The sequence below is a fragment of the Hipposideros armiger genome, unplaced genomic scaffold (assembly GCF_001890085.2).
Source record: "Hipposideros armiger isolate ML-2016 unplaced genomic scaffold, ASM189008v1 scaffold_324, whole genome shotgun sequence".
NCBI lineage: Eukaryota > Metazoa > Chordata > Mammalia > Chiroptera > Hipposideridae > Hipposideros > Hipposideros armiger.
The window spans coordinates 167528-180717 of NW_017731674.1; the positions used below are offsets into that span (position 1 = coordinate 167528).

Genomic DNA, 13190 nt, shown 5'->3' on the forward strand with positions numbered 1-13190 from the left:
TGCATTTTAAAACATCGTCTGTACTTTGGATCTCACACCCGTTTGCTCCAGACTCGGCCCCCTGGGGTCACCTGCCCTGCAGCTCTGTGTGGTCCTGGGGGTGGGGTGTCAGAGAGGTGGCTGAAGGCACCACCTGTACCAGAGGAGTGTCCCTTTGACCGCGAGGAGTCCTCGCGGAGGCCCGGGCTCTGGGGCATCTGAGCGATGGGGTGCGGGCCCAGCAAGGGTGGACCTGTGAGGTCAGTTTCACTACAGTTGCTTCTTCTATGGGGTCCTTTTATTTCCCTGTGGCTTTTAGTGCTTCTGTGCTTGCTTTTTCTCCTTTGCCATTCTGAAAACATCCTTCCAGAAAGATCCTCAAACGCCTTCAGATCAAGGTATGTCTGTGGTCAGCTTGCTAAATGGCCCCCTGGGAGAGCAGCCCCTCCTTGTCATGAGGGCCTTCTGTAGTCTTTTGGGTTTTTCGTTTGTACCTTGGTGGGGCATGAGGCAGAGTGAAAGACACCTTCCCCACAGCATCCATTCAGAGCCTCCCGTGTGCAGGGACCCTGGCACTCGCTTTGCACATGACAGCACTACTGCTGTGCCTCCTGCCGGGTGGCAGTTGTCACGGGAGTGCAGATGAGGAAACCGAGGCTCAGCACATGACGTGACTCGCCTTGGGCCGTCCTCATAACAAGGGCAGAGCTGGAGGGACACCCAGGTCTGCCCATCAGACCCTGTTCAATTTCACTGAAAGGGTCATGTCCTCAGGGAGTTTCTGTAGGTGTCCCTTCCTGTTCAAACTGTGCGTCTCAGCGTTCATGGAGAGAAGCAGCCACTGTCCTTGCAGGTAAAATAAGGGTTTTGGTTTTGGCAGAGCCGTAGAGCTCAACTGCAGCTCAACTACAACGCTTATGCAAAGGGGCATCCTTTACAGAGCAGGGCTGGTGAGGAACAAGGGGGCAGGCGCTCACACAGTGGGCCCCTAGCCCCGGATTTCCGGAAGTGGCCGGAAGGAGACTGGAGCTGGGGACCCTTGGGACAGAGGTTTCCACAGGAGGCGCCAAGACAGCTGAGCTCGGTGAGGACCCAGACAGAAGTGCGGTCCTTGTGAGGGTGCTGTGGGCACACAACCGCCCTGGCTTTTAACACCGAGAGTAGAGGTGTCACCCACATGGCATCTCGCAGAGCCTGGGGGCACCTTCTCAGGAGTGTCAAGTCTGTGGGATGCCAGAGGCGGCCTGGGAAAGAATGTGACACGGACTGGAGGCTTTATTTCCTTCTAAACTTACCCCTTGTGTTGCTCACTGCTTAGAGAGTTGAAGGGCTTCAAATAAATACAGTTACTTTAATAGAGCGTTATTTCGTAGACGAGCATTTATGGCTAGCCACCTGTGTTATCTGTCCGTTCTCAGTTATCTGTACCCACAGGTCATCTAGGGAGGGCCCCTGTGGCCTCCGAACCCGTAATATAAGTAAGGTCTAGATGTGAAAAATGACATCTAAGACGTGATACTAAAACCAACACTTTTGGAGCACTTATTTTATGCCAGGCCGCTTTCTGAGTGCCTTATTGGTCAGCTCATTTAATCTTCCCAGCAACCCCAGTGAGGTAGGTTCTCTTATATCTGGTTTTGCAGATCAGGAAATTGAGTCATGGAGCCTCAAGTCACTTGCCCAACGTCACACTGCTAGGAAGCGTGGGGCCAGACACCAGGCTGCGGGGAAGGGGTGGGCTGCTCTGGCGGGCTCTCTGGTTCCCGTCTTGGATTTTGAAAGGGTCTTGCTTAGCCCTTCCTGGAGGCTTTCAGGCCAGTACCACACAGGTTGCTGCACTGGATATAAAGCCATGCTAGGAACGGGGACCCACGGGCCTTGTGGAATAGCACAGCTCCCAGGAGTGGCGGGAGGGGCCCTACAGCTTGTCTCCTGCTTCTTCCAGGCAAAAGCGATGATGAAGAAAGCCTTTGCAAGTCCGCCCATGGGGCAGGCAAAGGAGCTGCTGAGGACGGCAAGGACCATAAGCGCCCCAAACGTCCCAGAACCATCCTGACAACCCAGCAGAGGAGAGCGTTCAAGGCCTCGTTTGAAGTGTCGTCCAAGCCATGCAGAAAGGTACAGGAGGGGCGCGGGGCGGAGAGGGGCTGGCCCTCTTCTCTGTGTGCACACTTGGCAGGTATTGATGGGCCCCTGAGGTAAGGGCGTCAGGGGAGGCCATTCAGACAGTCTGTGCCGGTGGCCTCTGCCCTGCGGGACACTCCGGGGATCGCTGAGGCTATAGCAGCAGCTCCCCATGCTTTTGTGCACACACACCCACTCCCGTGGGCCGCTTGCTGCACCTTTCATTTCGTGGAGAGCAGTGGGAATAATAGTGTCATGTGCGGTGCAGACCGTGATGCTGTGACAAAGAGTAACACTGCAGTGCCTGATAGTGTGTACAAACCTGGTAGGTTTGGTCTCGTTTGTTCCTCGTGGGGTGGTGGTTGTGGGCTCCCCCATGGGGTCGTTCCTTCGTTCCTGCTGTTGAACAGTATTCCGCCATCTGAATGTCCCACAGTTTGTTGGTCTAGTCGCCTGTCAATGGGTGTTTGGGCTGTTTCCGGTTTGGGGCTGTTACAGATCAGGCTGCTGTGAACGTCCATGAAAAAAAAAAAAGTAGCGTGGTTTAATGAGACGGGAGCTTATTCCTCGGTTATGTCACCGTCCAGAGGGGAGCAGTCCAAGGCTGGGGACACGGGGCGCTCTGCTGTGCATCACGTGGCCCTCGGAGCTGCTTTTGTCACCTTTTTTTGCAGCCACCGTGGTGGAGAAAGAAGGAGCGGAGGGCAAGCAGCTGCTTTTTTAAGGGGATACCCAGGGATTCTTACATCACTTCCGTTCATGTGCTTTGGCCAAATTTTAATCCTGTGGCTGTGCCTCCATGGGGGCTGGGACATGAGTCTGTCTGGGCGGCCATGTGCCCTGCTAAAACTCGGGGATTCGATGGCTGATAGGAGGAAAGAGAGAATGGATATTGGGGACAATAAGCAATCTCTGCCACAAATAGCCGTGTCCATTTATTAAGTGCTGCCGTTTACGGACTGCTTGTCCTATGCCAGTTACTGTCATTTATGCAACAAAAATAAGAAAGCCTTTTAATTGAAATTCACAGAGGAAATACATTGAGAAGTGATCAGCATTCTTTTTCCTGCATCCCTGTCTGCATTAGTCAGCTTTTGCTGCAATAACAAACAAAACCTTAGTGGCTCCCAACAAACGGGGTCCCTGCTCCCGGTGTGCGGTGGCTGCGGCCCAGCTGGGCTCAGGTTCAGGCCTGGCTCACCTGTCTGTCCTTCAGGCGACAGACAGTGGCCACCTGGGCGGGCTGGCGTGAGGATGGCAGAGGCAAGAGGCCATGTCACACTGGGCACAGCCGTGGGAGCATCTCCTGGGTGTCACGCACATCACATCCACTCACACTCCATGGCCAAACAAGTCATGTGGCCGAGCCCAGCGTGAGGTGTGCGTCCATGGGGGCAGCGGGGCAGGAAAGGGGGGACATTGGCTGAACAATGGCATAGTCCACTGCCACTTCTGACTTGGGAAAGAGTCACCACACACCGCCTTTCTCTTTCCTCGCTTCAGGGGAGGTGCTGGTAGAAAGGGAAACAGCCCCGGAGCAGGCTTACCCAGGGACCTGTGGCCACTGCCTTGTGTATTTTCTTATTTTTGTGCGCACACCAAACTCGCAGGCTCTGGGGGCCTGTGCCCGGTGCTTGTCCCCGGCACCTCCAGACCACCGGCGGGGAGGAGCCTGTGCACACACAACTGCAGCCCTGGGGAGAAAGCTGCGAGGACCAGAAACAGACGGGCAGCCCAGGGCTGCGGGAGCTGAGGGGACGGCAAGGTCACCGCTGTCCGGGACATCAGCAGGGCTTTGTGGAACAGGTGGCTGCTGAGCTGGGCCCCCGGAGGACGGATAGGGTTTCAGCAGGTGGATGGAGGTGGGCCCCCCGGGCACACTGCTGTTTAATTCACTTAGCAGAAGGGTGTGCTTTAAAAATTTGGTCTAATCACCCCACTTCTCCTGAGCCTCAGCCCAAGGGGCTGAAGGAGGCGATGACTCCCCAATGTCTCCAGTTCACCCTACTGGGGTGTGCACGCACCGTGTGCCTTCCATTCTATCTGCTCCCCAGAATCTAACCAGCCACTCACTGTGTCCCTGCGTGGAGGGCGGATGTGTACACACATCTCTTCGTTACGGGGCTCGCAGTGCTCATGTGTGCCCGACGGGGGTGCCTGTGCCTGCCCGAGAGCTCCCTGCCTTGCTCCCCAACATTCCCCCTGGCTCCTATCTTATGCTCTTTGGGCAGGACTCATGCAGAGTAACAGTAATAAAAAAAAAATTCACGCAATACCCAAAGTCACCTGTGAGGGACAGAGCCAAAGATTTAGGTCGATGAGTTTGGACAGGAGAAGAGAGCAAGAGAGAGACACTAGTTTGAACAGGTGACTGGCACCCTCAGCTCTCCTTAGGTGGCTAATGCGCACGCGTTCAGCTAGAGCACGACAGGCCTTGCTAATGTCTGAGAACCACCTGAAGGCCTGATGCCCAGGGTGAGAGGAGCCCAGAGACACCTCTTGGAGTATGCCCCTAAACACCGCCAATTCCTCTTCCTCTTTATCTGTGAAGGGCCCTCTGTCTCCCTGATGGAAGCCGTGGTCTGTGGTTGGGACGTTACTGGGCGTGAGACGCTACCCAGCTCCTGTGTAAGGCGCGGCCTGGTGACCCCCATGCTCTCTGTGTAGGAAACGTCCACCTCCTGCCGTGACACTCCAATGTTTCTGTGTTTCTAATGTTCTGCTTTTTCAAGGTGAGGGAGACGCTGGCCGCGGAGACAGGGCTGAGCGTCCGTGTGGTCCAGGTGTGGTTCCAGAACCAGCGAGCCAAGGTAGCCTGCTCCTCACTCTGTCGTCTCTGTGGGCGGGTGTCCTGACATGAAGCCATAGGGTATCGTGCTTGCTGACAGGGGTTCTCACTGGAACTCACTGGCTTGAGGCCTGCTGTCGATTCAAACGTTCTGTTGCCAACAATCATTTTAGCCACAGCCGCCATGCATTTATTGTAGTGAAATGGCTTTTAATCTCCTAATGGCCATGCCAGTGACTCTGGCCAGCTGCCTGCACAAATAGATGTCTTTCTGTGTCTTTTGGATAAAGCAGGTTCTTTTCATGTTCGTTTAACCCAGATACCAATGTCCTTTTAGAATTTCAAAGGGAAACCTACATGGCGGACTGGCCTGAGGCACAGTGGTGCCTCACCTGCCTCCCTCAGAGCTCCCCCACGCCCGACATAGGACCAAACCTCCGTATTGTCCTCTGGCCCTCCAGAGGCTGTATTCCCCGGCCGTGAGCTTTGGCTCGTTTTAGGTCTGTGACTTGTTTATGTTCTTATCCCCAATCATGCGTGTCCTGTGGCCCATCAGAGCCCTAATCTTTAGTGTGTGACAGTTAATAGCTCACTGTCTGATTGTGACTGGTTAGGGTGGCATGTCCCCAACTGGATTCCTTAGAACAGGGCCTATGAATATCTTCCGTGGTCCTTTCCACGAAAGGCTGTCATGGTTCAGTATGTTTGAGAGGACCTGCAGCCTGTGGAGCTCTGAGAAATCTTGCGGTAAAGAATTTCTTTTAACCTAACGTTTCACACACATATAAACACACACACACACACACACACACAGTATATTAACATCTCATGGAACCCTGACCGTCTGGGTGCTAACCAGGCACGTTGGGAGGCATGGTCCTTACCTGGAGGCCTGAATCTCCTGGTGGGCGCCTCCGCCCGAGGGCCGGCGGGCAGGGCAGTGTGTGCGGACAGCCTCCTGGCTCATCCCAAGTCACACGGGGTCAGCGGCCCCTGGAGGCCCCACCTCCCCGCACTCGTGCCTCACGTATGACTGTCACAGCACAAGCAGCAAGTCCTGTTTGCTAAGGAACCCCTCGTTCCAGCCGAGACACCACTGCTGCCCAGCCAGCCGCCCTCCCACGTCGGCGAAGCAAAGAGCCCTGGGCTGTGACCTGTGGGACTCAGGCGCTGTTCCTCAGGCGTGGCTCCTTGGCGAGTCACAGCCAGGGAGCCGATCCCTCCCGTACGCACAGCCCCGTCCCTGCACCTGCTGCAGCGTCCCTGACCCTGTGGTCCTCTCTTCATCAGATGAAGAAGTTGGCCCGGCGGCAGCAGCAGCAGCAGCAAGACCAGCAGAACACCCAGCGGCTGAGCTCCGGTAAGCTGGCAGCTGCCCCCGCCACCCCGCTGGGGGCCAGCCCTCTCCCGCCACGGCCACCCACTGCCCAGGTCTGTGAGGTCCAGTGCACACCCACGTGGGAGCTGGGACGTCCCGGTAAGAACTGAGCCTGGAGGGGCTGTGACAGGTGCTCGACGGCCAGGCTGCAGGGCTAGCACTGCCCACGGAAGGTGGCACTCACCCCGGGTGAAGCCTGCTGGCTGGACCCCTGGCGGCATCGGGGGCTGTGTCAGCATCTCCTCAGACTGTCATCCTGCCCAGCCCCCCTCCTTCCAGGCAACTCAACTCAACAGAGGACGGCACTGTGACTTACCCCTTTCCATAACCTGGCAAAAAAAAAAAATGACAGTAGACTGACAGATCCCGGCTTGGCGGGTTGAGCACGTTATAGCTCAGGGTGCTTTCACACCCCGAGGTGAGCAGACATTCTTGTCGTCCCCGTCTCACGGATGGACGAGCAAACAGGCTCTGTGAGACTGCCCGGGCCCTGGACGAGTGAGGGACGGAGCTGGCCCGGAACCGCTCCCTCTGGTTCTGAGTACCGCTGGGCCCCGCCGCCTCAGCTCACCCCTGCCTGCACGTACCCTCCTGTTTGCAATGGGGACGGGGTGAAGGACAGGTGTGCGAGCCTTCAAGGTACTTAAAAGCAAAACAATCATGGCTAACTACCTCAGCACAATGTCCTTCTTAAAGAAATAGTCCCTGAACGGCCTGTTTGCCCCCTACGGCGGGGACGCTCACACGTCAGCATGCATGCGCACCGCCTGGCATCCGGTAAAGCACAGACTCTGGTTCTTAAGGCCAGATGGGCCCTGAGATGCTGCATTTTTCACGAACTCCTGTTGCTGCTGGTCTGTGGACCACACCTGGGAGGCCGTGGTTCTCGGGCCCCTAAACAGAGCCTCTCGCTCCTGCATGGACCCTGCGTGGCCTCATGCTTGACACCTGGGCTGGGCTCAGCCTAGGACTTGACTCTTGCAGCCAGGAGTTAGTTCCCTGAGCTTCTTCTCTCCAGGCCAAACAGTGTGTTAGACTGGAATGGGACAGCTGCTTTGGGAGGGCAGTGAGACAGCGCGGGGTGTTTGAGCCTCCTGTGCCTCGGGCAACGCGTGCCTAGGGTGTGGTAAGGACACCTCTTGCATAGAACCGTGAGATCTTCAAAGAGGGTCTCAGACTCCTCAAGTTGGCCCCCTGAAGGCCAACAGGCCCAAAGGGAGAGGGATGCACATCAGGACGTCACGAGAACACAAACTCGCAGTGCTTGGGACCTTGAAGAATTCTCAGGGCAGCTCCGGGGGAGATTTAAGAAAGCAGAAGGCGGGAAGCAGTGCGTGGGAGCTGATGGGACCTTGTTCAGAGAACCGCGAGCCGTGGGCCCGAGGGACTGAGTCTTCCTTTTCTTCTAAAACTGTGTACCAGGTCACCAGTTGTAGTTCCAAAGTGCTCCTGGAATCTTGATAGCAGCTCCAGCAGGCAGGCCCGGCCAGTGTCACTATCCTCGCCGACTGACGGGCTCCCAGTGGGGTGATGCTAGAAGGGTCTTTAGATTCGTCCACTCCAGTGTCTGCAAACCTGTGTGTAGCATCAGATGCCTTTGTTCTGATGATATATTTCAAGGAAGCTCTCCAGGGTCAACTGCTCCCACCCCTGCCTTCCAATATGACCCCCTGAAGGGCCTCATAGGGCACAGGCTGGGACCCACGGATGTCACCTCACTCCCATCCATTCTATCAATGAGGAAACCAAGACCCAGGAGATAAAATAAAGTGATATAGCCATTGCTGCACAGCTGTGTGGTCACCACCCTCCAAGATAGCCCTCCGTGATGCCCGTCACCTGGTGTTGACACACCTGGTGGTCACACCCTGTGTGGCCCCCTCGGACACCGAGCAGGGCTGACCTGGGGCGTGACTTCTGAGTCTGGGTCATGAACGACGTGGCGGTTTCTGCCTCCTGCTCTCTTGGCTTGCACGCCCTGGGGAAGAGCTGCCATGTTGTGACGACACTGAAGCAGCCCCTTGAGGCCCACGTGGCCAGGCAGTGATGGGCTCTCGGACCTAGCACGCCCCACGGCAAGTCCGCGCTTGCTGTGCAGCCCTCACCCTCTTCTCTCTAAGAGCTCAAGCAAAGGCCAGTGCTCGGCAGGGAACCCTGGAGTGGGGACTGTGACGTTTAGAAGATGCTCTGCGCCCCTCTCTCCCGGCGGGGGATGCCGGGCTGCGTGTGGTGATCTGTCTTCTTTGTTTCACAGCTCAGACGAATGGTGGCGGGGGTGCCGGGATGGAAGGGATTATGAACCCCTACACGGCCCTGCCCACCCCACAGCAGCTCCTAGCCATCGAGCAGAGTGTCTACAGCTCGGACCCCTTCCGGCAGGGCCTCACCCCACCGCAGATGCCTGGAGACCACATGCATCCTTATGGTAAGAGGGTCCCCCTCGGGAGAGCACAGGCTGGGAACCCTGATGTCACCTCATCCCCGTCCATTCTATAAAGGAGGAAACCAAAACCCAGGGAGTAAAATGATCCAGCTGTGTTCGCACAGCTGTGGTCACCACTGACCAAGAAGGAAACTCCGTGATGCTCACCTTTGTTTTAATGACATATTTCGAGGAGGCTCTCCAAGGTCAACTGCCTCCGTCCCTGTCCTCAAGGTGACCCCCGATGGCCCACAGGCCCGGCACCCACAGGGCCCTCGCACAACTTGCTTTCTCATTCCCTCCCGCACACATCTGTGTGATTCCCAGATGCTTCCGGAAGCTGCAGAGCACAATCAGCACCCCCCAGAATACCCCGGGGTCACCTGACTGATGGCCACAGAAGGAAGAGCAGCGCACCTGTTCATTCGTGGTGCTTCCAGTTACGGCCTCTTCACAGCTGCTTCTCTGTTGGTTTTAAGCAGGAGGCTGTGCTCTGAGTGCGGACCTGCCCGCTGTGATCACCTTTCCCAGGTCTTCCCCTCGTGCCAGATGCCACACCTAGGTGTCTGTAAGCAGTATCAGCGTGACACACGCAGAGGCCCTGACTCAGCAAACAGTCATGTGAGGCAGCGATAGAAAAGCACAGAAAACAAACGTTCTCATTGGACTCTGCTGTGGGCAGACGTTAGCTACCTTAATGTAATCCCTGAAGCATAAACTGACTTGCGAAGTGAAAAGTACCACCTCCCAGCCCAGCCCACCCCACCCAAAGTGGGGGTGCTTTAAATGCTGGTATGTGGAGAGCTGCGTCCCCACCCTCCCCCCACCTGTCCTGCTTGCTGCTTAGGCTACTGGACAGCAGCTGGAGCCTGGTCACAGTGAGGGCTGGAGTCACCCCAAATACAGGCACCAGAGTTTTATCCAGAGACAGTCGATGGCCTGTGCGATGCATTTGTCTCTACTAGGATATCTGCCCCTGGTAAATACCCCTGGTAGCTAAAAATAAAGTTGTATTGAGCAAGCCTTCAAAACGGAATCAGACATAAAGCTCAGCTCACAGATTTGGTCAGATTTTTTTCGTCTTCATTTAAAAAGCTTCTCCCCATCTCCCCATGTCATGTGTCACCAAATGCTGGCGGAGTCCTAGCCTCGCAGGACCGACCGCACAGACCCACCTCACTCAGTCACGCGTGCGTGGACATGGCCACGCCTGCCCCTGTGCGGCCACCCCCTTGGCTTCCTCAGAGGACACGTGTGACGTCTGCGCCCATCCTCACTCCTCAGCTGTGGGAAAACAGGGCACATGACTTTCTGGCACATTCTTAGATCTTCAGAGTCCCAGGGGCCTTGTTACATAAAGGTCCCCGTGATGAGTCCTTTAGTAAAATGAATAATTGAAGCCGCTATGACAAGCCCGATGAACCCCAGTTTTCACCTCTCCCAGGTCCTTGAAGTGGAGGTGAAGTGCTCGTGCCTCCAGGTTCCGGGCGCAGTGGTCCCAGCTTGCCTTAGTGGCCCCGCTGTCAAGAGTGGGCACCTAACCTCCCCTCTCATCTGCCGTACAAATCCGGGCAAGCAGCCGGCGCTCAGCACGCCTGAGCGTGTTCCCACCGGAGGGTTCCCGAGCCTGTTCAGAGCCCCGTTTTCTCACCCTCCCTCCTCAGGACCCCGTCTGCGGCCGAGCCCTAGGGGAGCCCTCGATGTGCTGGCATTTGCTTCCGTTGACCTCAATTTAGCGCTTTGTCGTGTCCTAGTTTACACTGTTTTCAGGTGTTGCCCTTCAGGCACAAGCCCCTAAGGACACTAGAGACCTGGTGTGGACAGCGACTGTGGTCCCTCCCCCTTTTCCATGTAGATCACCCGGCCCCGCCCCAGCACCCAGGAGCCCGCTTCACCTGGGGACATGCCAGGTCACACTTGCTGGGTGCATACGAATTTCCCAGCGCTGATGCGACGCCCTGCTCCCGTCTCTCACTCCGGTGTTTCATCTCCATTTCAGGTGCCGAGCCCCTTTTCCACGACCTGGATAGTGACGACACCTCCCTCAGTAACCTGGGGGACTGTTTCCTAGCAACCTCAGAAGCCGGGCCCCTGCAGCCCCGAGTGGGAAACCCCATTGACCACCTGTACTCCATGCAGAATTCTTACTTCACCTCTTGAGCCCTCCCCTAGAGCGGGTGGCTAGGCTCCCGGATGGGACCACCATACCTGTGAGGGGCGCTGGCTTTAGGATGGGGAGGCCGGGAAGAGGTGGGCTGGGGAGGGGCTTTTGTTGGGGATGCTGTGGTATGATGCTCTGGGCATTTCCAAAGACCGAATCCATAGCGATTGTCTAGTTTAACGTTGCTAATAAGAGTCTTAGCGTTAGGTCTGAAGACGTGTTTATCGCTGAGGACAGGGACTTTTACTGTAGACATTCTCACGCAGACTAGATACCTAGAGACTCCTAACAACTTCCCACTGTTCTGGGGAAGCTCTCGTCCAGAGGTGCACACGCCTATCCCTCCGTACACCCGTAGACAGGCGGACAGACAGACAGAAGTGTGCGGGAGTGTGTAGCCTTTCGTACGTTATCATCAAAGTGTATTCCTATGACAGACACCAACTGTACAGCAAAAGTGACTTTATTTTCAGTGTGAGCTATATTTAAGGAAATGCTTGATGCACTTAAGTTATAAAATGAGATAATTTACTTTTATAAACTTTATTTTTAGTTGGAAGGGACTTGTCGGCAGGGTGGAGGGGCTGCTCTCTCCAGCCCCACGGCTCCGAGGGTCTGGGTTGGCTCTGTGGCCAGGGAGTGTCGCTGAGGTCTGGGCAGCCACTCTCTGACGGGCAGCGTCTCTCGTGAGTTTTTGCTCTCTTTGGGGTAGAGCCACTGGGCTTGGGGTGACAGAGCAACCCCCGATCAAGTTCTTAGAAAGTCTAAAGCCCAGACTTCGTCTTTCTTTTAAATTCTGACGTGTGGTTGTTTGTGGCACCAGGGAAGTCAGTTCTGCTCTCGAACTATCTGAAGTGTGGGTGAGGCTGGTGGTGTGTACCCCTCACTGTGGGACGTGCGAACAGGGCTGAGTCTAGCCTCTGAGATCTGCTGAAAATACAACCACACCAGTCACTTGGCGAAGAAGGACCCCTGGGGACACAGAGCAGCTGGGCTTCAGTGCCCCGGGAGCAGCTCTGCCTGCCGAGGTCCCTTCTGTGAAGCCTGGGCTGCAGACACCAGCACAGGGCAGCCAGGGCGATGCTAGGGTCCTCCAGGCAGAAGGAGGCGTGGCTGAGGGGACGGAGCCAGGCGTCCTGGCTTCCAGACCAGGGGTGGAAAGCGACGGCCATCAGGCCTGTGCTTATGGCCTACCAGCTAAGGATGGTTTCGTAGTTTTAAAGGAAAGGAAAAGAGAGGGAGAACATGCAGCAGGGTGTGTGTGGCCTGGGATGCTCCCTGTACAGTCTGGCTCTTCTCATCAAAAGGGTGCTGAGCCCTGCTCTCAAGGGTCCGTTTCGGAGCAGCCTCTCGGAGCTCTCAGAGGTGCACAGTCCAGGGGCACCCGAGGCCTCTCCTTCAGGCTCGCCTCTCTGACCCTGAGCACAGAGGGCCCAGCTGCCATTGTACACGGGGACTGTACCAGCTCCTGGTCCCCGTGGTGGTGCTAGGACGGGCTGCTTCTGTGCCCGGAGGCCTGAGGAACCAGAGCCAAGGGGTGGGGAGGGCGGGGCCACTGGGCCTATTCTGAGAGGGGCTGGGACAGGCCCAGCCTCACTGCTGGGGACGTCGGAGCCGTGGGCACAGCGCCTCATCCCCATCTCTCTCTGCCAGGCCAGAGGGAGCACATCCCCTATAGTAGCGTCTGTGTTATGTGATTTTGTGCTCTTGTGTATGATTTATGCAAGCCCCCAAGAAACCCCAACCAGCCTGGCGAGTGGGAATCGGGCAGACGCTGTGGGGCCCCAAAGGCCTCTGTGGGAAAGGTCCGCTGACGGATGTAGCAGACACGACGTGGGTGGGTGAACGAGTAGAGATCCTTATTCCGCTCCTTAACCTTGGCAAACTAAGATGAAATTAAACACCTCTTACAGACGAGCTGTTGTTTATTCGGGGGCACGGATGGTGGGCAGGGAACCGGGGGACGTGCGTGTTTTGTTAGCAGGGACGTGGGGCTGAGCTTTGGTGAAGCTTTACCTAAGATGGGAAGAGTGACTTCCACTACACAAGGAGGAAGGGGTGTCGCCGTCCTGTCGGGACGGACTCGGAGACGCCGCGGAGGAGGCCAGGACACTTCAAGCATCACCCTCACGTTCACTCAGGCTCAGGGGCTCGTTGTGCATCATGGGAACGTTTGCCTGGAAAGCCACGGGCTGGACAAAGACTGAGTGAGGGCAGGTGCCTCGCCAGGGAGCGGGGAACTGGACGGGGGCGGGGGGGGGCACAGCAGGGGTTCCCAGTACCCCCCCCAAAGTCCTCAACGGTTTAGGTGCATATGGATGGGGGACTGTTATGACCA

The 13190-nt window shown here is 56.5% G+C and overlaps 1 protein-coding gene across 1 annotated transcript in view; it reads left to right on the plus strand.

Moving 5' to 3' along the window:
* LMX1A (LIM homeobox transcription factor 1 alpha) overlaps window positions 1-12766 on the plus strand; it is a 118300-nt gene extending 105534 nt beyond the window's left edge. Inside the window, exons 4-8 of the mRNA XM_019660654.1 lie at window positions 1925-2097; window positions 4836-4913; window positions 6182-6251; window positions 8524-8694; window positions 10691-12766. Coding sequence (XP_019516199.1) covers window positions 1925-2097; window positions 4836-4913; window positions 6182-6251; window positions 8524-8694; window positions 10691-10851 — 653 coding nt within the window. The 3' untranslated portion in view covers window positions 10852-12766. The remainder of the gene's footprint in view (window positions 1-1924; window positions 2098-4835; window positions 4914-6181; window positions 6252-8523; window positions 8695-10690) is intronic.
* Window positions 12767-13190: the final 424 nt, after the last annotated feature.